The sequence below is a fragment of the Sus scrofa genome, chromosome X, assembly GCF_054392235.1.
Source record: "Sus scrofa isolate SSC_HxYL_T2T_F1_AM1 chromosome X, Sscrofa_HxYL_maternal_Yorkshire_Landrace_v2.0, whole genome shotgun sequence".
Classification (NCBI taxonomy): Eukaryota; Metazoa; Chordata; class Mammalia; order Artiodactyla; family Suidae; genus Sus; species Sus scrofa.
The window spans coordinates 13,981,311-14,006,217 of NC_139401.1; the positions used below are offsets into that span (position 1 = coordinate 13,981,311).

Below are 24,907 nucleotides of genomic sequence, written 5' to 3' on the forward strand. Positions count from 1 at the left end.
TGCCTAGGGACACCCCTGAATTCCTCCAGGGTCTTGTCTCCTCGTTGTAGTCTCAGTACCTGAGAAGCCACTTTTCTGATTATTTAGGGATGTCATTTAGTGGTCACATTGCCTCCCATGAGTTCTGGGTCTCTTTCCTTGTATGTTGAAAACATCATCAATTTAATGATGATCAGTGTTTATTACACCTGAGTCTGGGGCCCATTAACTTGTAGCTTTTCATCAGAGATACCAGAGATGATTTCTTTCAGACTATAGCTTGAAATGACGTATCAACTCCCAGTGCTCATGTAATAAGTAGGTATTATTTCAGGAAAGGAATCATTAATGCCTAGCAACCTTGACCTCTTTTTTCTCGCTGAGTGATGCATTAGATGTTTACAGAATATAAAGGCAAAAACCCTAATTAGATGAAGGGAGCCAAACTAGGTCAGTTCTTAAGATGGTTTTCATCAGTAAACAAGCTCATGGAGCAAGAGTGATAGAGACTGTCTAGCTGACTTGTGTCGGCTTGCCAACCGCGCACATCCAACAACAAAAATCCCCCGAACCTGCCCTCAGGGAAAAACCTTTTGACCCAGCCTGCTCTTAGAGTCTAAAGTCAATTAGGTAAAGAAATGGATGGTGGAAGAGACCAGAATATACACATATTCTTAAGTGACAGTTGGCTAGTGTCCAAGTCATAGTTACTTCAGGAAAAGTAATTTACCTTTTTCTTTCTTCAGGTGCAAATCATGGCTACACTCAGATATGTTTATATGCCTCACTCACATCTTGGAACAACCTGAGAATCACTTATAGCACCTTCTTAGGGCCCTTTTTTGAAAACTCTTAGATAAGTGAAGGTACAATAATTCCCTAAGTGTATCTGTTAATAGCTGGTTGGTATTAATGGTTGCAGAGATAAACTCTTATTCCATCATTCCTTAATGATTATGAGATATGATTTTCAGGTAGCATTTCCTTAGTGATCCTATGGATTGCTTGTTGCTATTTAGTCCAATGTATTTGACACTATGTATCTTTTTTCCCTTTGGAAAATTAAAACTCCAATGCTCTGATATATTTTATTGTGTAGTTTTAATTATGTCTTAAATAATGATAATATCTCTTCCTCCTCCCTATTTTCATTAGATCTGTATTTTATAAAGCTTTACTCATATTTCCTTGGGGAAATACCCTGCATGGATAAGTTTTTTTTCTATAAAAGAAAAATTCGTTTAAGCTCAAACTAGAACTCAGTCTGTATTACATGCCTCACTTTCACAAGTATTCTAAAATTGTCTTTTATACTTGTGACAGACTCTCTCAAATAGAACCTTTTTAGTGAAAAAACTAATTAGATTCATTACCTGAAAATGACTTCCTAAAGAGCTAGAGGTTAATGATCATGGGCCCAGCGAATAATAAAAGTGAGATCCTTCTCACTGTATGGGAAGGCTTGATTCCATACCTAGAATAAGGAATTAAGAAGAGCTTCCTCAATTCCTAATTTTCCCACTATTTCTTTATATTTAGAGAGGACAGAGGTAGTACTTTATCAACAGAAAGGAAATTTTTAATTTTAATTAACAAAATTCCTGTTACGCCACAATATCCCAGCTGTTTTCACTTTTCGTTTATTTGCTCATTTGTTTCTCATTGTAAGCACAGCATTCTGTGACCGTGTTTATGTGATCTCTTTATTTCCACTTTAGGTCAACTTTTGAAGAGAACTATTATTTCATGCTCACTCTCGCCGCCAGAACGCAGCCGGGGGACAGGAGGAATAGTCGACCCAAAGAAAACCCGTGATTTAGCTATAACAGACAGGCAGAGTGGGTGAGGGCGGGGCGGAGGCGACCTCGGGGCCCCGCCTCCTTTGAGCCTCCGCCCCCTTCTGTCCCCGACCCCGCCAACCAGGCCTTGCCCGGCCTCCCCGGGCCCCGCCTCTCCTTCACCGGGTTCCCCCGCCCCGCCCCGGCCCCGCCCATCAGGCCAGGCCCCGCCCCGGCCCGTCGCCATGTTGTTCCCTCTGTGCTGGACCAGAGCAACCGGAGTCGGACCTGGGCAGTGCAGCCGAGGTGGCCTGTCCGCCTTGTCGTCGACCGTCTCTGTTTCCTCATTACACCTGGACGGGGCGGCTCGGAGCTCCCGGGCGTCCTTCGTGTGGCCGCGAGGTGAGCGGGGCGCGGACTTCCCTCGGGGCCGGGGCCGCCTGCGCGGGCGTCAGGGTCTGAGCGGAGCCCGCGGGCCCCGAGTGCGGCCTGGGCCTCGGGATTTTGGGGCAGGGGGCGCGCGCGGCCTGCACGAGTCCCTCGCCTGCCCCGGGACGGGGCGGGGGAATGGCTCGTTGCCCCCTGCCGCCTATTGACTGACGTAGGTGGAAAGACGGGGTCGTACACCGACACACCCGGGAGAGGGACGGACACTCGCCCCAACACGCGGGGACGCACACACACGGGGAAAGAGATCAGTAAACACCTGAGGACACACCCGAACACCCAGGGAGAGGGGCCCATCCACACAAACCCACGGGGGGGGGGTGGGGAAGAGGCCACATGCCACCGCCGGGGACACACACACACACACAGAGCCACTCAGGCACCCGGGACAACACCCACAGCCCCCAACCTTCCCCACTCCCGCACGAGTCACAGAGGGAAAGCGGAGGCGCCCACGATTCGATATTGGCGACCTCTGACCTGCTTCCCAGGTGAACCTTTGCTAAGGTGTTAGGGCCCCTCGCGAGGGGAGTTGGGAATGTAAAGCCAAACCCTGGGGCTGGAGGCGGTTTGGGGCGTTATCGGATTCACACTCTGGCTAAGGTTTCGATATCATGTACCTTCCTTTCTTCCAACAAGGAGGCAAGATGACAATTGTAAGTGTTGACCAAATAGTTGTGGAGTCAGTTAGGTTTTCGGTGGGTTTTTTTGTTTGTTTGTTTTTTTCTCCTTTTCAAGCGATGACACATCCCGTGACCAGTGTTCTTTTGAGGAATGACCTCTGCGAGGTTCCAAATTGTCACGTGACCATACTCTTTATAGGATTTCGGTGGTCTGATAAAATCAGTACATTTCTGTTGCTTTTAAAAATTAATTGAAAAAAATTTTTTTGTCGTATTTGTCTTCCTGTCACTTGCATCGTTGTCATGGAAAATCCCTAAATTGCCTGTAGTCTCAAAAGCTACAGTGGAACAAAACCAGAGATGAAGGAAGCCCAGTGCTTTTCAGCAAGGGACTTTTAAGAAGACTTTCTTCGTTTCTCTTTTAAGAGCTTAGGTGGAAGTGATAGTACTTGTGTCGAACTCTCACTGTCAGTGCTTTGAATATTTTTGTGTGGACGTCGTAGTAAATTTCCTCCTCCTTTTTTTTTTTTTTTTTTTTGTCCTTTTATGGCCGTGCCCACACCATATAGAGGTTCCCAGGCTAGGGGTCGAATCCGAGCTACAGCTGCCAGCCTACGCCACAGCCACAGCAAAAAAGATCCAAGCCATGTTTGCGACCTACACCACAGCTCACGGCAATGCCAGATCTTTAAGCCACTGAGCAAGGGCAGGGATCGAATCCGCAACCTCATGGTTCCTAGTCAGATTCGTTTCCGCTGCGCTACGACGGGAGCTCCAAATTTCCTCTTGTTTATACTAAAAAGTTCCTGGCTTGCTGACTTACTTATTTAGGAGAGTTCGGTGAATTGGGGATGTTTTTGGTTTATCATTTGTGAGGTTAGAATAGACCAAGGAAAACTAAGAATATCGTTGGCTTTGACAAGCTGGGTTCTTGGAAACCAAGGAGATATTTCAGTGCTGTTCCCTCTTTTCCAGCCTCTCCTCTTTTCGTTTCTTTCTTCTTCAGCCTCCTCTTCCATCTAGACTGCAGTACTCTTGAGGCCTCAGTTAAGTTCCTTTGGTTCTGGAAGTGAACTTTTAGTCGCCTCTCATTTCTTGGGCAGCCACTCTGGCACTGGGTGTTCTCTGCGTGTAAACCCTGTACGTTCATCATTTCATTGAATTCTCACAGCACTTCTGCGGTGTGAGCTCCATTGAACAGAGGAAGAGTTCGCTAGAGCATAGGAGGGGTAGGTCTGTTTGCCCTGGTCACAGGTAGTGAGGGGCCCGAGCCAGGATTCAGAGCAGGCCTGTTTGAGTTGAGGGTGGTAGTTCTCAGTGCGGGTGTGGGGTATTTGGCCATGTCTGTAGGCACTTGGGGTTCGCACCTGAGAAGGGGTGCTGCTGCATCTAGTGGGTAGAGACCAGGGATGCTGCTCAGCGTCCTGCAGTGCACAGTGCAGCTCCCTACGACAGAGAGTTGTCTGGCCCAGAATGTCACTTGTGCTAGGATCAAGAAACCGGGCTTGACAGCAGTCTGTATAACTCCAGAGCTCACATCTGGCGCTTCTGCAGTTCTTCAGATGTGACGTCGGTTCCTGTTTAGGATACCTCCTCATCATTTTAAAAAAGCCGGGGAGGGGAGGAAACTTGGGAACTTGAAGAGTTTTCCTCACAGAATACCTTTTTTTTTTTTTTTTTTTTTTTAAAGCAAAAGTATGAAAAAGAACTTGAGAGATATTCAGAGCAGTTGAAATAGACCTAAGGAGTTTGGTTTCTGTATTATTCCAGTTGTCTACAGACTTTTTCAGAGCAGACTGTCGATTGCTGATACAGAGGTGCTGGTGGTAAAGGCAGTGGGCAGTCCCCACCTCCTTGAAGCTTACAACCTAATTACAAACGATAAGATCAAGTTCTAACTTTGTCCTAGAACAGAATTTATTGCCCAGGCTACTCAGGATCATGGGCCAAGTGTCATTTAAAAAAACACAAGCAGGAGTTCCTGTCGTGGCGCAGTGGTTAACGAATCCGACGAGGAACCATGAGGTTGCGAGTTCGGTCCCTGCCCTTGCTCAGTGGGTTAACGATCCGGCCTTGCCGTGAGCTGTGGTGTAGGTTGCAGACGCGGCTCGGATCCCGCGTTGCTATGGCTCTGGCGTAGGCTGGTGGCTACGGCTCCGATTCGACCCCTAGCCTGGGAATCTCCATATGCCGTGGGAGCGGCCCAAGAAATGGCAAAAAAATAAAAAAATAAAAAAACACAAGCAGAACAGTTGCATAGTCACCCACAGGTACCTGTATCATGGCATTTACTGTGGGTAGACTTAGGTGAAATGGGGAAAATTTGATGTGTTTTTGATAGCTTTGTCGGTTGGTTATGAGAACTCAAGAAGCCATTCTTGTTGAGCATAAAATTCTTCCTTGAATTTAGCCTCAGTAGACAATTGTTAGGCACTTATTTTATCATTAAAATCCAATAAGTGATGAAATTTGTAAAAACTGACTTTTGCTTTTTTTTTTTCTTTCTGGCATCTTCTGGCCTCTTTTCACCATGCCTAAGACTAGGCCCTTCAGTACATGCACTGCTTCATCCTGGTAGCGGATAAAACTCTTAGGAGAACTTCGTTGAGTGAGAGGAGTCGAAAAGGATTGGCTCTGTTTCGGAATCGCTCTGAGTGTTATTCATGCCGTCAACATGGCTGCTTTTGTGAGGAGCTTTGCTTTTTCACTTGTGCTTGTGGACAGTGTGTTCTTTGCTAATGAATAGATTTCTCTGCCTCTGATCAGAAGTTGCCTGCTGTGGGGTAAAGGGGATGCTAAATTAGGCACCTAAAAATGCTTGCTGTCATGTGGGGTCTAACAGAGGCTTGTGTGCTCTGTTAGTCCTGGAGGGGTTTTGCTTTGGGAAGGAGCCAGAGGAGTTGGTGCGGGAAGAACAGCCGTTGGCCTCAGGGGAGTCTCGCTTGATCTGTAGTTGACTTGCCACTCTGGCCATGTTAGGTCACCACATTGCTTTGAGATGGTTGTACTTAATGTCTATGAGAATATATGACATCAAGTAAACACGTCAAGTTATTGGCTTCCAAGTACAGGTAAATATCGGAGATATTTTGGATTTGGTTCCAGACCATGGCAATAAAGCAATTCACACAATTTTTTTTGGTTTCCCAGTGCATATAAAAGTTATGTTTATACTAAACATATAAAGTTATATTTACATAAGTTGTATTAAGTGTGTAATAGAATTATGCCTGAAAACATACCTTAATTTAAAAATATTTTATTGCTAAAAATTGTTAGCCATCATCTGAGCCTTCAGTGAGTTGTAATCTTTTTGCAGTGGCAACATCACTGATCACCATAACAAATAGAATAATAAAGAAAAAGTTTAAAGTATCACGAGAATTTCCAGAATGTGACTCAGAGATGAGAAGTACGCAGACGCTCTTGGAAAAGTGGCGCCGATAAACTTGTTCCACGCAGAGTTGCCACAAACTTTTGGTTTGTAAAAACCTGAAACATCTGCAGAGCGCAATAAAATGAGGTCTGTGTGTAGTTCTGCCTCAGGCAGTTTGCTGGTTAAGTAGCAGGAGGAAATAAGCCAAACAGAAGTGTGTGTGTGTGTTTGGGAAACAAGTCTCACTTGAAAGCTAGCTAGGTAATAACTTCGTTCGTCAAAACCAAGGACGGGAAAATAGGGCTTGTGACTAAGTAGGTCATCAACAGAACATTTATTAATTTTTCTTTTTTTTGAGGAGGCGAACTCACAAAAACACCTCAGGGAGTTTGCAAAACTCTGATGCAGAGGAAAGGTCGGGATACCCGGGAAGGAGACCCGGGGGCCCCGTGGCTTTTGTTGGCAAGGCCTGGGACAGGCGGGGCGGGGGCTGGGCTCTTGGAGGAGAAATCTCTGTTCCCCAGCCTGAAACTTGGTATTGTATGCGTAGTGCACGTGAACTCTGCGTGTTCCCACATTCTGGGCTCTTTCATCACTTCCTTTTAACTTTTTTGACCGTGCTGGGTACAGGGCTTAGACTGCTGTTGCTTATCGTGAACATAGAGAAGATGATGAGATGTGAGTGGACCCAGGGAAGGTCATGGCCAGCTCAGCATGGGCTGGGGAGAGCCGGCTCTGTGTTTGGGAAAAAAGAGAAGGGAAGCAGGCAGTGGAGGCCTCATGGAGCCCTGCTCGCTTCATTGTGGGCAGTTTGAACACAGGCTCCACTTGTGTCAGAGTCCGGATGCCTTGCAAATGTATGCTGTTGTTGGACCAGGATGGAGAAACAGTAGGGAACAACCTGCTACATTCATCCTGTGGCCACGTTCGTTATCCAAGTGTGCAGGGTAGCTGGGCAGTGTAGCCAGAGACCTGACCTGCTCTTTCAGTGTGAACTGTTTTCATTTCAGGTTCTTGTGAATTAGATTAGTACAGAGGCTAAGGTCGTTTCTAGGAGGTTAGTTTCTCCTGAGAGTGCTGGTGTTATCAGTGTTAGAGAAGCCTGGAAAACCGCCTTACAGATTTGTTTCTGGAACTTGGCTGTGTGGAAATCTAACAGATATGGGGTGTTAATGATTCAACCGGTTCACAAATGTTAGAACTCTCTGGGGTGCAGTGAGTGGCTAGGCGACCTTTCGAGTCTGCTCAGTGTCACACCTGAGTGTTTCATCAGAGCCGTGATGAAGTGAACACACCTAAAAATACAGACATGGTTTAGTTGGAAGTCAGAGCAAAAGAACTGCTTGAGGGCCACATGTTGGTGAGTGCAGCGCATTTTCTACAATGAGTGCTCTTAAGTATAATTTCGGAAATATGGTTTGGGAGCAAAGAGCTTCCACCCTCATATCTTCTCCCACAGTTATATTTGTGCAGTACCTGATTTTTATCATAGCAGCCCTGGAAAACCTTGCTTTGCAAAGCTATGATGTCATCGAAAGGAATGTGGTGTGATTTAATGTTGGGACTGAACTCCCTTGGGTGGTGCCAGGACAGCCAGGACCTAATGCAGTGCCCTTCAGAATGTCAAATGGCCTGTCCTGCCCACTTTCCTGTGCATATTGTCGCTTGAACTCCTCTCCCTTGTGGCCTGTAGTGTTCCACCCCCACCCTCTGCAGTTTATTAGGTAGTGGCCTGCTGGGGGGAAAGGGGCCCCTGGGTGCAGACGGGGTGTCGGGGGCCTGCCCTTGGGCTTCCCGCCTGGCCAGCCTGGCTCAGTCATCATCAGGAAGTGCCTCGAGCTCTCTGGGCTGATTTCTTGTCGTTGTCAGCTGCTTCAGCAACAGTTAGGTTGCCTGTCTCTTGAGTTTGGCCCTACTGGACCATTTCTTTTCCATCCTCAGTTTTGCTGCTCTTATCTGTAGTTGTTCCCTCTTGTCCTTTTTGGGTTTGGACATGTTTTAGAGCTTTTCTGTCATTTGGTAGGAGTGAAGGTCACATGTATTTGACCTGCACTGTTAGACCGGGTTGATGTTACTTGCTCTTTGTGAACTTGGTTTATTGATCTGTAAAACGTGGGTGGTAGCGTCCAACTTGGGAGTGACTCAAAGGTCCCCTGCTTCAGTACCTAGTGGAGGTTCAGTGAACAGGGGTGGCTGATGCTATTACGGTCACAGCATTTATTATTTGAGCAAACAAGACAATGACAATAGGTAGGGAGGGAAGTGGACATATTTCTTGTGTGGATGAATGAAGTGGGTAAGACAGAAGAAAGGGGTTTTGAAAATGGGGAAAATAATTAGCTTGGCTATCAGGGTACCAGAGGAACATATTATAAAATGGGTTGGAATTCTTGCCTGGCACCTGATGAGTGGGAGAGTGGAGGTGGTCTTTAGGAATCACTGGGTTTAATATCCTAGGAAGAAAAGGTTTGGGAAGAGTTAAGATTTTCAGCCTTGTGTGATATACCTCCTTTGGGAGCCTGTTGGAAATGGGAGCCATATAGTTTGCAAAAACTGGTAGGGTGAGTAGGTGAGAAAGCAGAACCTATCACCAGAGTAGTTTTATGAATGATAAAGTAGGAAGCATTTTCAAGGTCATTGCCAGACTCTTTAGACCTTAGAGAGGCAGTATTGACACCTGAGTCCTGGCTATGACTTGAAGGTCCCACTGATGCCTCCAGGTAAAGGTGTGATACTTGGAAGAGCCTTCCCAGTTGGGCCTCCAAGATCTTATTTGTTATTTTTTTTTAAAAGCCTTGAGTACCCTTCTGAGATGTTTTGTTGTGTACATCCAAACAAATGGCTACATCTCAGAGAATTCACTGTGTACTAGAGCCTCTGGTGAGGACACTGGTCAACCATGAGGGCGTGTTTATAGACATGCACACAGTGAGGTCCTCCGAGAGGCGCTTTTTTTCTTATTCCCTTTAGGACTGTGTGTGCCTTAGAGCATTTGGTTGAGGGCTGAGGAGAAGCCCTTGAATTGGCCATTAGGAGGTCTCTGGTGAGGTGCTGACCTTCAGGGGGATGGAGGAGTTGAGCCGTGGAGTAAGCAGGGTGGAGGGTTGATCAGGCACAGAGGCAAAATGGGTCGTGAAGGCTGAGTCACTTTGGGCTTGGAAAGCTTTTCGTAATCAACGTCAGCTTCAGTACCGTGGTGGGACAAAGTGGAGCATCACTGGTGGAGAAGTGGGATGAAGTGAACTGTCTGGAAAGCTGCCTGCAGCACTCAATGCTTCTTGTTTTGACCTGGTCGCAACTTCCCTGCAAAATGGGAGCCTCAAATCTAGTTGAGCCTTATATGCCAGACTTATAGCTCTTCTTTTGAAATAGATCTTCTTGGGAAATTCCACTCCTCTTAATTTCTCTGATAGCCAAAAAGTTTCTGCCTTGCCATGGTCTCATGCCTCGTGTTTCTGTACTAGTTCTTCCCTGAGCTTCAATGGAAGTTCCTCAGTCCTTTCCCTTTTTGGCTCCAAGCTAAAGATAATAGGTTTCTTTGGGGAGTTCCTATCGTGGTGCAGTGGTTAACGAATCCGACTAGGAACCATGAGGTTGTGGGTTCGATCCCTGCCCTTGCTCAGTGGGTGAAGGATCTGGCGTTGCCGTGAGCTGTGGTGTAGGTCACAGATGCGGCTCGGATCTGGCGTGGCTGTGGCTGTGGTGTAGGCTGGCAGCTGTAGCTCTGATTCGACCCCTAGCCTGGGAACCTCCATATGCTGTGGGTGCAGTCCTAAAAAAAGCAAAATAAATAAAATAGGTTTCTTATCTAACTTGAAGAGAGCCGTTAAAACCAAAATTCTCTTAAGTTATAGCCGATCATTACAGATCATATTTAGTTCATGTTTTGCTGCTTTAATGTATTTTTCTAACATGCGTATTGAAATTTATTTCTTTCATAATGCATTCTTCTTCCTGAAACACCCAGCTCTATTTCCTAGGGTTCTGATTTTGGGACCTTTATCTCTTTCTTTGAGTTTTAATTCTGTCCCCCAAAGTGCAGCCTTAAACTATCCCCACTTTTTTCTGTCAAGCATTTCAAGTGCCTTTTTCAGTTGTGTCTTATTATAGGTAGATTTATGCTTGTTCCTTTTAAGGACTTCATTAAATAAAACAAAGAACAAAATGAATCCACTTAGAGGATTCGCAGTTTCTGTGAGTCAGTCTCTTCATTGAACCGTCACAGTTCCTGGCCAAAGTGTAATATTAACAGTGTTATGAGTGAGGGAGAGAATGAGGAAATAGTGAAGTGAAGTAAAGGTGAAAGTCTTTTTTTTTTTTTTCTCTTTTCTAGGGCCGCACCCGTGGCACATGGAGGTCCCCAGGCTAGGGTCCAATCAGAGCTGTAGCCGCCGGCCGACGCCACAGCCCCAGCAACGGCAGATCCGAGCCGCGGCTGTGACCTACACCACAGCTCACGGCAACGCCGGATCCTTAAGCCACTCAGTGAGGCCAGGGATGGAACCTGCAACTTCACGGATCCTAGTCGGATTCGTTTCTGCTGCGCCACGACGGTAACTCCAAGGTGAAAGTCTTGAGGGTGTTACAGGCTGCACAGATGGATCCCACGAAACACCCAAATGATGCGGACATGTGTTGACCACTTCTTGAAGTGCACATTCCTTTAAGAATCTGATGAAACCTTTTTTATCCTTTCCAGGGAAAAGCTCAAGCACATGCTTCTATCCGTATACTCATCCTTATTTCACATGTGATTCTAAGAGGTGCATTTTGCTCCTGCAGCTCCTTTCTGGACTCCCAATTAAGCACACTCCATACCTGTCCTGTCCCTGCAGTACTCATGTAGCAATTTAAATTTAAACCAATTGAAACAAAGGAAAATTAACACTTCGCTGCCTCAGCTGGACCAGCCATAGTTCAAGTGCTCAGTACTCAGTACCCACATGCGGTAGAGACTCCTGTACTGGACAGGAGAACATTTCCTTCGTCACAGAAGGTCCTCTTGGATCTTAGTGCTGCTCTGTGCTTTCAGGATGATTTAAGGAAATTGAGTTCCTTAACCAGATTTGTATTTTTTCTCCTTTCTTTTGCCTTCCTACTCTCTCCACCATCAATGATTAGTTAGTTTACCTCACTACAAAAGTGCCTTATTTTAAGCAAAATTTAGAGTATATATTTCTTAAAAGATTAATTACATGACTCATCTTCATAAAAGAGTACTTATTTAAATGAATTCTTGAAGTAGGGTGAGCTGCTTTGACAGCGTGATAGCATGCCTCCATTTACAGTTTCTTCTTTCTCTAGCTGTCTCTGTGCTCAGTGGTCAACTAGATAACTTATTTCATCTGACAAGTTGGGCCTCCAAGTTGGTCTGTCCCTAAGGTGTTCTGCTTACTACTACTGCTTCTTTTTTGGGGGTCACCTCCTTGCTGTAGGGACAGTGCCCATTATTACACTTGATGACTTCCTTGACTTGCCTCTTGCTCATATATTTCAGCAAGATGACCAGCAAGACTAGAAACAGAGTGGAACTAGTAATTAGGCTGTTACGTGAGATACACCTATGTTAAGATGGAAGGAAATAAATATAGCTCAAGTGAAAATAGAAATAATGTAGGGATTATCCATGCTTCTGTTTCCTTGGTTAGTTTCTTCGAGCATCAGTTTCTCAAGGTCTGAAATGAAATGATGTGCTTCTAACTAGGACATTCAGCGTAAGTGCAAAAGGAAGGTGTGGTTTTGAAAAAAAATCTGTTCCCAAATTTAAACCAAGAGTGATAAATTCAATTTGAGTTTTTGGAAGTGAGAATTAAGGGGTTACAGAGTATGTATTTGAAAATCCGAAATTTTAAGCAGTTGACAGACTTAGTGTACTCTCCCTTTGGCAGCTTGTTAGAGCAATGTCATTTTTTAGTGTTTGCTGTTGCGTTCAACAGTACTCATTTTAAGGGGGTTTTCTCATTAGACTTAGAATCAGTTTTTTTTGTCCCTTCCTACACATTTTAATAGGCCTCAAAAATAAAATGGGGGAAGACCGATTGAATAGAGAAAGAATTGTAAGCACGGAAAGTACAAATAGAAAAGTAAGAATAGAATAACAAGAATAAAGGAGGAAGTAGTGTACTCTCTGTTCTCACTTTAGCATTGGTTCGGTGCCTCAGGATATGGAAAGTTTGGTACTAGATGTTGCAGAACCAAAAAAGAACGAATGAAGAGATGGCATTAGGTGTTGTGTGTCTCTCCCAGGAAGTTGACAGTGTAATTAGGAAACAGCCATACACGAGTGACAGTTGGGTGGAGCGTAAGTGAAGGAGAGCTGTAATAGAGGTGGAGGGAGTAGGAGAGTGAAGAGAAAGATTAGGTTGCGGGGGTGGGGAGTGGGGAGAGGCAGAGGAGGCTTCTTGGATGAGGTGAGCGGAACTCGGCCTTTGGACCACTGGGATTTTCATAGGTGTGGGGAGGGGCCTCCCAGTCCAAGATAAGGGCCTGAGCCAAGGCTGGACAGTGAATGCCTGTGATAGACCTGGAGATGGTGACTTGTAGGGATATACTTGGGACAGACAGGTGTGTGAGGTTGGAAAGCTCTTTGAATACTGTGCTCAGAATCCTACATGATAAAAGTAATGGCATGGGCCTGCGGCTCAGATCTGATCCCTGGCCCAGGAACTCCATATGCTGCGGGGCGACCAAAAAGAAAAAAAAAGCGGACAACATTTAAAAAAATAAAAGTGATGAAGAAATAAATGGGTTTCATTCTCTGTAAGGATGGAGACAGTTAGATCCATGACCAATAAAAACTGTCTACCTTTAATCCGTACAAATGTTTCTATTTAGATTTATATTCTCCATGCTTGGATCTCACTCTCTCGTGGTTTATTGTAATAATCAGCTTTGGAAGCCAGCAACAGGGTTGAGGCCACCAGAGAAAAGGCTACTACTGATTCGCTAGCCATAAGCAGTTGGTAGTGCAAGATAAAAGTACATAAGAGAAAAGTTGGAAAAATAGTGTAATAGAAAGGAAAGGGCTTCATCTTTAGTTTTGAGGCATCTACTGAAAACATGGTTCATTTTCTTTCCCTAGCAGTAACCTCCTTAACCAGCTTCCCATTCGGATTAGTCCGTGCCGTACATGACATGCATTGCTGCAAGCACAAGGTATCATATCCCTGAGGCATTATCTATTGTGTCTGTAACTGGTTTATTGAGAAGGATACTGCCGAAGGGACAAGGAGATCATCTGTGGCACATGTAAATCTAATTTTAGGGTCTTATTGCTAATTCTCAAGCCATGTAGGTGTCTGTAAATACATATCTGTATCCTTTAGCTATAATTCACATACCATAAAATTCACCTTTCTAATGTGTACAGTTCAGCAGTTTTTAGTATGTACACTAAATTGTGCAACCATCACCACTCTAATTCCAGAGTATTTTTTATCATACCCACCGCCCACGAAAAAGAAACTCCATACCCATTAGCAGTCATTCCCCATCTGCTCATTCCCTGGAACCACAAATATACTTTGTGTCTCTATGGATTTGCCTATCCTCAATGTTTCATATAAATGGAATCATATAATATGTGGCCCTTCGTGTGTGGCTTCTTTGAATTAGCGTAATGCTTTTGAGATTCACCCTCGGTGTTGCATGCCTCAGTACTTCATTCCTTTGTATGGGTGATTAATCTTCCATTGTATGGATAGGCCGCATTTTATTGCCTAGTCATCAGTTGATGGACATGGGTTGTTTCCATGTTTGGGCTATTATGAATAATGCTGCTTTGAATACATGTACAAGTTTTTATGTGGATGTGTTTTCATATCTCTTAAGTATATACCTAGGAGAGGAATGAGTGGATCATATGGTAACTCTATGTTTAACTTTTGCGGGGAACCACAGACTTTTCCATTATCATTGGATCACTTTACATTCCACCAGTAGTCTGTGAAGGTTCTGGTTTTCCCACATCCTCGGCAGCACTTGTTATTGTCTGCCTTTTTGTCTTTTTAAATTTTTTTTTTTTTTTTTTTTTGCTCTTTAGGGCCACACCTGCGGCATATGAAAGTTCCCAGCCTAGGGGTTGAATCGGAGCTGTAGCAGCCGGCCTACGCCACAACCACAGCAACATGGGATCTGAGTCGCATCTGTGAGCTATACCACAGCCCACGGCAATTGTAAGATCCTTAACCCCCTAAGCGAGGCCTGGAATTGAATCTACATCCTCATCTGCTGAGCCATACCGGAACTCCTTGTCTGCCTTATTGATTCTAGCCATCCTGGGGAATGCGAAGTAGTATCTCATGGTTTTGATTTATACTTCCCTACTAGCTGCTGATGTTCACCATTTTTTCTCGTTTAAAAACATTTTTTTTTTTGCTTTTTTTTTTTTTTTTTGGGCTGCACGCATGGCATATGGAGGTTCCCATGCTGGGGTCATATCAGCTGCTGACCTTTGCCACAGCCACGCAGGATCCGAGCCTCATCTGTGACATACACCACAGCTCACGGCAGTGCCAGATCGTTAACCAACTAAATGAGGCCAGGGATCGAACCTGCAACCTCATGGTTCCTAGTCGGATTCACTTCTGCTGCACCACGACAGGAACTCCCCATTTTAAAATTAAAAAATAATATTGGAGTTCCCTGGTGGCCTAGTAGGTGAAGGGTATGGTTTTGTCACTATTGTGGCTCATGTTGCTGCTGTGATACATGTTCGTTCCCTGGCCTGGGGGCTGTTGTATGCTGCAGGCACAGCCAAAAAAAAAAAAATCATAAAATTATTATGGATGAATAATAAGAGTTCTGGGTACAGGTACTTTATCAGATATATGGTTCGCAAATATTTTCTCTCATTTTGTGGATTGTCTTTTCATTTTCTTTTTTACCTTTTTTGTGGTTTCTTTTTCTTTTTTTCTTTTCATTTTCTTGATAGTGCCTTTTGAAGCACAAAAATTTTAATTTTGATCAAGTTCAATTACCTATTTTTTTCTTTTGCTACTTGTGTTTTTGGTTTTATATTGAATTATTTTTTAATATAATCTGAATTATAGAAAAATTTAGGAAGAAATTTTCCTTAAGGTCTGATGGATAGCAGTGTGAGAAGAAAATTTAAAAGAAAATGATTTCTATTTAATTTCAGTTATAGCATTCAGTTGAGCTAGGGTTTAGTGAAAATGAAGCTTTAAAGAATTTTTTTTTTTTTGACCGTATCTGCAGCAGGCAGAAACCTGGGCCATGGATCATGCCCAAACCACAGCAGTCACCTGAGCCACAGCAGTGACATGAGCCACAGCAGTGACAACACTGGATTCTTAACCCGCTGAGCCACATGGGAACTCCAAAAAATACTTTTGACATTAAAAAAAGGAGTATGATTTTGTAACTAAATCAGAGCTCTGAAGACTGAACTTGGTATTGAGGATTTGCAGTTTTCTTGCCAATTTTCCTATTAACCTGTGAACTTTGACATGGTGTCATCATCACAGGAGGCACATTCTCTGTGTTTATCACTTAACACTGTAATTCTACAGTCCCACATCTCCTTAAGGGCTGCAGAGCATCCCTAGTTAGGCATTTAGGTCACTTCCATTTGGCCCACTGGGAACAGTTTTGCCCTGGGCTGTCCCAGGACCAGCTTGGCATCCATCCCTGTCCTGCTTCTGGTTCCCCCTCCGCCAACAGTTTCCTCCTCCTCTTGCTGCTGCGCTTTGCTGTGGTCAGAGCCACTCACCTGGGTCACATCTCCCTCTAGTGGACTCAGACCTTGGGGAGGCTGGGTCTGAGGACAGCGTGCACCTAAAATGGTCCCTGAGACACTGCTTTGGAACAGCCCACACTGGGAACTGTGCACAGTCCCTCCCTGGCACAGGTGACCACAGCCGCTTTTCCTCTGGCTGGGGAAGCTACTGCTTTTTCTCTAAGTGAGCAGCAGGTGAAGTAGCTGGCTGGATCTTGTTAGATGAAAATTTCATTCCCTTGATGGCTGGAATCACGCAGCTCCAGGAGCTGCGCGTACCTGGGGCCTCATCTGACCTAGGGAGCCCCAGCGGCAGAAGCCTGGCACTATGTGAGCTGCTCTTTGGGTGTTGGTTGAGTGTTGTGTTCTACACTGGGTATCCCTCATTTCTAAGTCTTGCAGCAGTTGTAGCACTTAGGTTTGTGCCTGGATTGTCACCTCCCCCAGCCACAGGCCCTTGCATCCAGAGGGCCTGGCTCCCAGAGGCACTCACTGAGTACGGGCTGCAGGACTGCGTTCCTGCCCATTGCTCGCTCCTGGAAGGCCGGGCTCTGGGGAGGTGCCGCAGGCTGCTGCGCACAGGGATTGCCCCTGCATTTCACACATGCTCAAACTACTGAAACCCTGATAAAACTTAGGTAGACTCAGATGCATTCTATATACATGTCAGTGGATTGAATACTATTAGTTTTGTTGGATTAGCCTGTTTTTGTACAGAGGTCCAAATAAAGCAAGCAGCTGGAAGACGCTTGCCGTTGCTACCCCTTCTTTTCATAAAGCCCTTTGAAGTAAATGCAGAGGCAGCTGAGACTGCGCCGTGGCTTAACTGCTGGGCTGTAGAGTTACCTGGCCCAGTCCCATCTCACCGCAGTCCAGCTCTATGACCTTGAGCAAGGAATGTAACCTCTCTGAGTCAGAGCCATCATCTGTAGGATGGGCACAATGAGAGGCACACCCGAGGAGTGAATGCCCTTAGGCAGAGGCAGTAACTTGCAGGGCGCAGTCGGATGTTAGCCTGGTGGTGGTGGTGGTCATCATTTTAGCCTTAACCCCCAATGTCAAGATTTTGAAGAGTCTCTCTTTTTTTTTTCATTGATTGAATTTATAAGTTAAGGGCTGCTGTATGTAAATTCCACAAAAATGCTTCTTTGCTAAAAAAAAAAAAAAAAGAAAAAGGAGAGACGGGTTTGGAATGGTTGGTTTAGACCGGAAAGCACAGCTCCACCTGGTCGACAGTGGAGACCTTCCCACGGAGTTGGTCTTGAGGACTGGGATCCTTTGGCTTCTGATGTCTGCCTGCATTGGCTCTGCCCACTGCGCTTACTGAAATTTGACAGAAGAAATGGCCACAAAAGAAACCTTTCCATGAAACTGCCAGTAAGGACTTCACGTATCCATTCCGCAGAAACTCCCTGCACTGCTTTGATGAGCCTGGCAGGGTGGTGAACGCTCTCCCCGCTGGCCGTGTCCCAGTGAATCTCCCAGCAGCCCTCGAGGTAGGTCCTGTTCCCACCAGAGTCCCCAGAGCTGCAGGACGTCGGGTACCTTGCCCATGGATCTGTGCTCTTGGCCTTTGGCCCCAGGAAGCAGTTCTCCTTTATGACAGTGGCCTTCTGTTTGCTCACAGTTTCCCTTCTGCCTTGGCTGCCCAGAAGGAAGCTTCACAACCTTTTGTGCTGCCTTTGCCTTAGCCCAGCTTTTCCTCTGTCACATCAGGTACCTCGCCTTCAAGCGGCGCTTCTTTTTTCCTTGTTTGTGTTAGCTTTATTTTATTCTCCAGAATATTCTAAACCACTCAGAATGTGGGCGAATTTTGAAGAACGAATGAAATACTTTACAATTCATTTTGACAACATTTTACAGTTGTCTGAATGGAATGCTTAGAAAAGTAGTGTGAGCAAGGCCAGGTGAAAAATTTTTTGAAAAAATGGTGATTATAGTATTTGATTCTAGGGCTTTATAGGCAGAGAGAGTTCATGGACTGCTTTCTGGTGCAGTTTTCCCTTTGAATTAAGAATCTAGCTACTGATAGAAGTCAGGTATTTTTTTCACATTTTAGTTCTGCTACTTAGTAGCATGTTTGGCCTCCATGTGTTTATGTTTTTTTGCAGTTTTTCTCTTGAAATCTTGGGTTTATTCTTAAAATTATGAAAACAGATTGAATGTACATTGTTAAGGTGAGCTTTTTAATTTTTCCTTTACAGATAATGATGTTTGAACTGAACAATTAAGGTAAGATTTATGACCTATGTAATGTGCTTTTCTCATTCAGATTTCTTTATAGGATTTAGCTGATTGCTAAAGTCATGTTTTAACCTTGGTGAAGATTATTGCCTGTGGGCAGTCCTTCTAAACTGGAATATAAAAGACTTCATATTACATTTTAAGGTAAGTTTTGAAAAGAACATTGCAGGACACCTTTATTCATTCATATTATACTAAAGTTTCAAAAGATTTTACTGTTTTTAAAGAAGAAAAAGGGAACATTTTTGATGTTCTTAAGCTGATTATGTTAATGTTTAGATTACATAAAGCTAGCTTTTGTTAGGTATCAGTGGGAAATAAGATGGTTTGTATAATTATCTGTATCACTCTGTATGTTTATAGTCAATGCTGTGGTTAGAGAGCTATTTGTATCTATATTAGTTGTTTGAGCAAGTGCCAACGTACTCTAGGAGGCCCAAATTATAGATGGGAAATGTAAAAATTCTACCCTATTTCCTGGTCTGTGAGTCTAACATATTCCAAATTTGATCAGAATAATGACACATGGGGGGAGTTCCCGTCGTGGCGCAGTGGTTGACGAATCTGACTAAGAACCATGAGGTTGCGGGTTCGATCCCTGGCCTTGCTCAGTGGGTTAACGATCCGGCGTTGCCGTGATCTGTGGTATAGGTCGCAGACGTGGCTCGGATCCTGCGTTGCTGTGGCTCTGGTGCAGGCCAGCAGCTGTAGCTCCGATTCGACCCCTAGCCCGGGAACCTCCATATGCTGCGGGAGCGGCCCAAGAAATGGCAAAAAGACAAAAAAAAAAAAAAAAAAAAAAAAAGAATAATGACACATGGAATTCCCTGGCAGCCTTGCGGTTAAGAATTCAGCATTGTCACTGCTGTGGTGCGGATTCAATGCCTGGCCCAGGAACTTCTGCATGCCACAGGCCAAAAAAAAGAATGGCACAAACTAGGAAATCCCTCATTATTATGAAAAAAGAAAAGAACTATCAAAGTGTCCCTATACAGTTAGGAATATTACAAATCTCAAGGGATTTTAAGACTTAATTCGGTAGCTGTATGCACCCACTCCTCTGGGTAGAGGTGGTTAGATTGCACAGTCTAGTTGATAATTTGATGTAAAAAAGTCTGTGCTCTACAGTGAAACTTCCCATCTGGTGAGAGGCAGGCAGAAACGTATGAAAATACTGGGATAAATGATAAGGCTAGGATTCTGCGCATCTCTTACACCCTTACAACACAGTGTGCAACGTCTATGTTTACATATCCTCAAAATTGTGTGAAAGGAGCAGTCTGGGCTGGGGGGCTGCTGCAGGAGCTCCCAGCGTTGGAAGTGACCTTGCCCAGGGGTTCTGAGGGCGCCGAGGTCAGTCAGGTGAGGCAGGGTGGGGTCGCCGGCGGAGGGAGCAGCCTGTGCCAGGGCCAAGGCAAGGGCAGGTGGGAGGGCTGAGCACGAGCCCCTGAGTTTCACTTCTGTCTGACTGCGTTTCCGAATGTCCAAGGCTGAGACTGGGGACCAGGGCCAGACGCCTGGCCTTAGGAGCTGGACTTAGTCTGGAATCTCTGGAGAACCAGTGAAGAATGTTAAAGACGGGACGTTAGCCCATTCTTTGTCAGAATAGTTGGTGTGCTTTTTTGGTTTTGTTACTCTTCTGAGTTGAGATTGTTTGAGCAAGATTCCAGCAAAAGATGTTAAAAAGGAACCGATTCAGTGTACTATGTCAGGAAATGAAGGGGCTTGAGGTGGTGTTGGTTTCCTCTCCAACACTCATTTAGCCTCGGCATCGGGCAGAGCGACCATCCATTAAAGTCGAAATGTCTCCAAGCGGGATGCACCTTAATTGCCTTTTGTGGGCCAACTTAAATTGTATTAATTATAGTAGTAATTACTGTAGTAGTAATTTAAAAGAGCCAAAGAAGAGTTAGGGGCAAGTTGCTGCGTTTTACCAGAATAGTGTGTAGCATGTAGTAGGAAATGCGTGATTCTTGCAGGGTGCAGGAGGTGTCCAGTTACAGTATACTGCAGCGTATTTTCATTAAACCTGGGGCTGGCCGGATAATGTTTACTGCGGTGGTTCTGCAAAATCATCCTGATCAATATAACAGATACCGTTCTTGGCTTTATGACCTTCCCATTGAGGGGTTCACAGTGTCTGCTTTCATGTTGATTACCATTTTTGCTCTAGGGCTGTGCTGGCCAGTGAGGCTTTTGGCTCTTTAAATGTGACTACTGAAATTAGTTAAAATTATATAAAATTTAAAATTCATTTCCTTGCTCCCACCAGCCACATGGCTCAGTAGCCACATGTGGCTAGTGGCTGCTGTATCGGACAGTCCCGGTGGCGGACATCTCCACTGTTGCAGAAAATTCTGTTAGACAGTACTACTTTAAAGGTTGTTGTCTTCTTTCACAAATTTTAATATCTTAAAAGCTATTTAATACTGAAGTATTTACAGATTAAATGATAAAGTATGATTCAAAATAACTGGGGAGAAGGGAGAATGGGAAGCTATGGAGGAAACGGTTTAGGGTCTGTGGGGTGTCATTATATTATTCTCATTATTTAGAAATAAGGGGTGTGTGTATATATATTTGTGTGTGTGTGTCTTTTGTCTTTTTTTTCAGGGCTGCACCCACAGCATATGGAGCTTCCCGGGCTAGAGGTCCAGTCGGAGCTGCAGCCGCCGGCCTACGCCACAGCCACACGGGGTCCGAACAGCATCTGCGACCTACACCAGAGCTTGTGGCAATGCCGGATCCTTAAGCCACTGAGTGAGGCCAGGGATCGAAACCGCATGCTCATGAATTCTAGGCAGGTTAATTAACCCCTGAGCCACGGCAGGAATTCCGAGATAAAGGTATATGTTTGAAATTTTCCATAATGAAGAATTAAAAGAGAAGCCTTAAATAGTAACTGTGCTCCTTCCAGCCTGTAAAACAGACATCTGAAGAGCCCCTGGCCGCCCTTAGGCTGGTTCCTGGGGGGCAGGAGGTTTTTAGTCCTGCCCTCAGGCTTCCACAAAAGGTACCACATTTTTGGTTAAGAGTTATTGTATTCCCCTCAACACACACAAGTAATAGCCCTTGCATTTATGAAGAGTTGGAGCTGCCCAAGTGAGTCTTGTGGGTAGAATGTACTAGATTGTGATATTATATTAAAAATTCCATTGCTGCTGACATTAATGTTAGCCAATTCAAAATAGTGTTCCTGATGAAGAGAAAAAAGTCCTTTCCTCAGTGGTTGGCTGAGGTTTGTTCACAGCTGCATCAGTCAGCTCTGTCTCTGGTTTCCTGGTTACCAGCTCCCATGGTGATAGCATTGGAAGAGAGAAAGCGGGCGTTGTCCAGAAACCCTCTGGCCTGAGAGGAAAGCCATCAGTGCATACTGTCACTGTGCCACCAGAGAGCCGTGCGGTTGTTAGAGAAACTGCCCACTTCGGTCTCCTGTTGCGTCTCTCAACACAGTAACGTCCCTGGCGGCAGGGCCCATTGTGAGCCCAGAGGCGCGGTTGAGAGGACGGTCTTTGGGGTCAGGCTGGGCCTTGAGTGCCAGCCTCAGTCACCTGTGACCGAGGAAGGAGTGAGCCCTCAGTAGCTGCTTTGGGGGTGACAGTCAGCCAGTGCCGGGCGGAGGGCTTAGTAGGTGATGGCTCTTGCTTTCAGGTGTTCCCTGTGCAGAAAGGAACGGGGGCTTAGTGGGGTGTTGTTTGTTTGTTTTTCAGTTAAAATTTAGTTGATTTACAATGTTGAGCCAATTTCTGCTGTATAGCAAAGTGACTCAGTTACACACATATATATACACATTCTTTTCCATCTTTGAGATTGGATATAGTTCCCTGTGCTATACAGCAGGACCTCGTTGTTTAGCCATTCTAAATGGAATAGTTTGCATCTCCAGGGCTCTGTGCTTTATTTCTCCAAGACACTGATACTCATAGAGGCATGTAGAGCAGTGTACAGGTCTCAAGGAATGTAACGGTACCTTTTTGTTTTACAGGGTTCTGAAATCAAAGATCTTGAGATTCATCATGGCAGGAAAATCATCGCTTTTTAAAGTAATTCTCCTTGGAGATGGTGGAGTTGGGAAGAGTTCTCTGATGAACAGATACGTGACTAACAAGTTTGATACCCAGCTCTTCCATACGATAGGTGTGGAGTTTCTGAATAAAGATCTGGAAGTGGATGGCCATTTTGTTACCATGCAGATTTGGGACACGGCTGGTCAGGAGCGATTCAGAAGCCTGAGGACGCCATTTTACAGAGGTTCTGACTGTTGCCTGCTGACTTTTAGTGTCGATGATTCTCAGAGCTTCCAGAACTTGAGTAACTGGAAGAAAGAATTCATATATTATGCGGATGTGAAAGAGCCTGAAAGCTTTCCGTTCGTGATTTTGGGTAACAAGATTGACATCAGCGAACGGCAGGTGTCTGCAGAAGAAGCTCAAGCCTGGTGCAGGGACAACGGCGACTATCCTTACTTTGAAACAAGTGCAAAAGATGCCACAAATGTCGCAGCGGCCTTTGAGGAAGCAGTTCGAAGAGTGCTTGCCACCGAGGATAGGGCGGATCACTTGATTCAGACAGACACCGTCAGCCTGCACCGAAAGCCCAAGCCCAGCTCCTCGTGCTGTTGATGTGCTGTTGATGGTTTGAGAGGGAGGCTGTCCTGCGATCTAACCAACTCACACACGCACAGATAAGCACACCGTGGAGAAGAGAATTAGCGTTGCAGCAATGAAACGTACTCCTAAAACTAAACTAACCACATTGCTGCCTCATGGGTGGGTGGGAGAAGGGACACAGCCACTCACAGGAGAATCTGTTTACTCAGTATGGCACCTTACGTTTATCAACTGTAACGGTTGTCTAATAATGTTTAATTTAAATATGTAAGTTACCGAACTAATGAGATGACCAAGACTATAATTATAATTAAAACACTTGAGGATTCTAGAAGTTACTGTCTTTTTCCCGGGAAATTGGAGAACTACTTTTTCTATGTGTATATTTTTATGTAATTAGCATTCTGTCCCTGGTTTAGGGAAAACATGTCCTAAGCAATAATGTTAGATATTAAAGATTAAAATCTAATGCATTTGCACTGTAGTTATTTGATTACTTTTTCGTTCACTTTAAAATTACGTGTCCTCGTTTTCGTTCTCCGTGTCAGAATTGACCTCATGTGCAATCGCTTGTCACTGGTGTGCCACTCGTGCACCCCCTCTAACACAGAAGCCAAGTTTGTCACTTTTGGAGGAAATACCGGGTATGGACTGTGCTTTGCGTGAGGGTACATGAAGACACCTTTACTTGGTCATGTATTTATCCAGTGTCTTCTCTGTCTCTGGACGTCGTTTATTGATTTGGTCTCAAGGAGATTTTTGGTCGTGCTGCTGTGATGACCAGACTTTCCGATAAAGCAGATCGTGGTCTTTCGTGGGTAAAGTTCACATGCGGCCCCTTGCACACGGACCCCAACCTGCAGAGGCCCAGTGCCCGGGCCGCGTGTTAGTGAGGACAGGACCCTCGACTCTGGGGCGGTGGGTTATCAGGGGACGTGCTTCGGTAGGCAGAGGGTTGTCCTGTGTGAGGGAGTACATTTTGGAACAGTTGGCTTGAGATACTTCCCTCCCTGGCCCCAGTCCCTGGAACCATGGACACAGACTATCATTATCACGAGCTAAGCTTTCAAAGGTCTAAGTTCCTAATGCAACAGACAATTTGGCTATCAGCAAGACATTTTTAACATTTTAAATTTGGAGAAATTAAATGCCTGTATTCTGGGGTTAGAGAGGGCTGTAGTTTTTATTATTTCCCCCCCTTCCCATGATAATCCTCCATTCAAAAAACAAAATAGGAATCCACCGTTAATAAGTTGGTATAGGAGATCCCGTCGTGGCGCAGTGGTTAACGAACCTGACTAGGAACCATGAGGTTGTGGGTTCGATCCCTGGCCTTGCTCAGTGGGTTAAGGACCTGGCATTGCCGTGAGCTGTGGTGTAGGTCTCAGACGAGGCTCGGATCCCGCTTGGCTGTGGCTGTGGTGTAGGCTGGCGGCTACAGCTCTGATTAGACCACTAGCCTGGAAACCTCCATGTGCCGCAGGCGCGGCCCTAGAAAAGACAAAGACAAAAAAAAAAAAAAACGTATATATTATATATTCCTTTTGTTTGTTTTTTCTCTAGGAGACTTGCTTTGTATTTTAAATCAAGTGTACCCATTTGCGTTGTCTTCTCTTAATCTATCTAGATTTCCATTATAGTAGACCTACCTCATTTATTAGCAGCGCAGATGTCTGTTTATTCAAACTGTTCTCTGCTGATAGATATCTGGCAGTAGTGTGTTAAAGTGCCAGTTGCCCACATTTTGGTCAACAGTGGGTATTAGGAGTAAATTTTTTGTTCATTTTTTGAACAGATGATAGAGTCACATGGTTGAAAATGATAAGGCACAAGGGACAAATATCTACCCTTGCCACTGAGTTCACGCCCATGGAAGCAGCCATGGTTCAGTTTCGTGGGTATCCATCTAGAAATGTAGTACATAAGGAAAGCGTGTTGGGTTAGTTCTCTAGGGCTTCCCTAACAAGATGTGGATTGGGTGGTTTAAATGCTGGGAATTTCTTTTCTCACAGTTCTGGAGACTAGAAGTCCAAGATGAAGGTGTTGATAGGTTCAGTTTTTCCCACGTCCTTTCTCCGTGGCTTGCAGGTGACATTTCCTTTGTGCACAACCCC

At 44.9% G+C, this 24,907-nt stretch overlaps 1 protein-coding gene across 17 annotated transcripts; it reads left to right on the top strand.

The window, feature by feature from the left end:
• Positions 1-2,002: 2,002 nt before the first annotated feature.
• RAB9A (RAB9A, member RAS oncogene family) lies at positions 2,003-23,266 on the top strand. Of its 17 annotated transcripts, NM_001244747.1 has the most exon segments (6): positions 2,027-2,159; positions 17,345-17,435; positions 17,567-17,655; positions 18,051-18,116; positions 18,212-18,327; positions 22,169-23,266. In NM_001244747.1, a coding segment is annotated over 1 exon segment (606 nt). In that variant the 5' UTR covers positions 2,027-2,159; positions 17,345-17,435; positions 17,567-17,655; positions 18,051-18,116; positions 18,212-18,327; positions 22,169-22,199; the 3' UTR covers positions 22,806-23,266.
• Positions 23,267-24,907: the final 1,641 nt, after the last annotated feature.

What these genes read in the sequence shown, in the direction of transcription:
- RAB9A (XM_013985908.3), top strand. Translation starts at nt 22,200, where the DNA reads ATGGCAGGAAAATCATCGCTTTTTAAAGTAATTCTCCTTGGAGATGGT.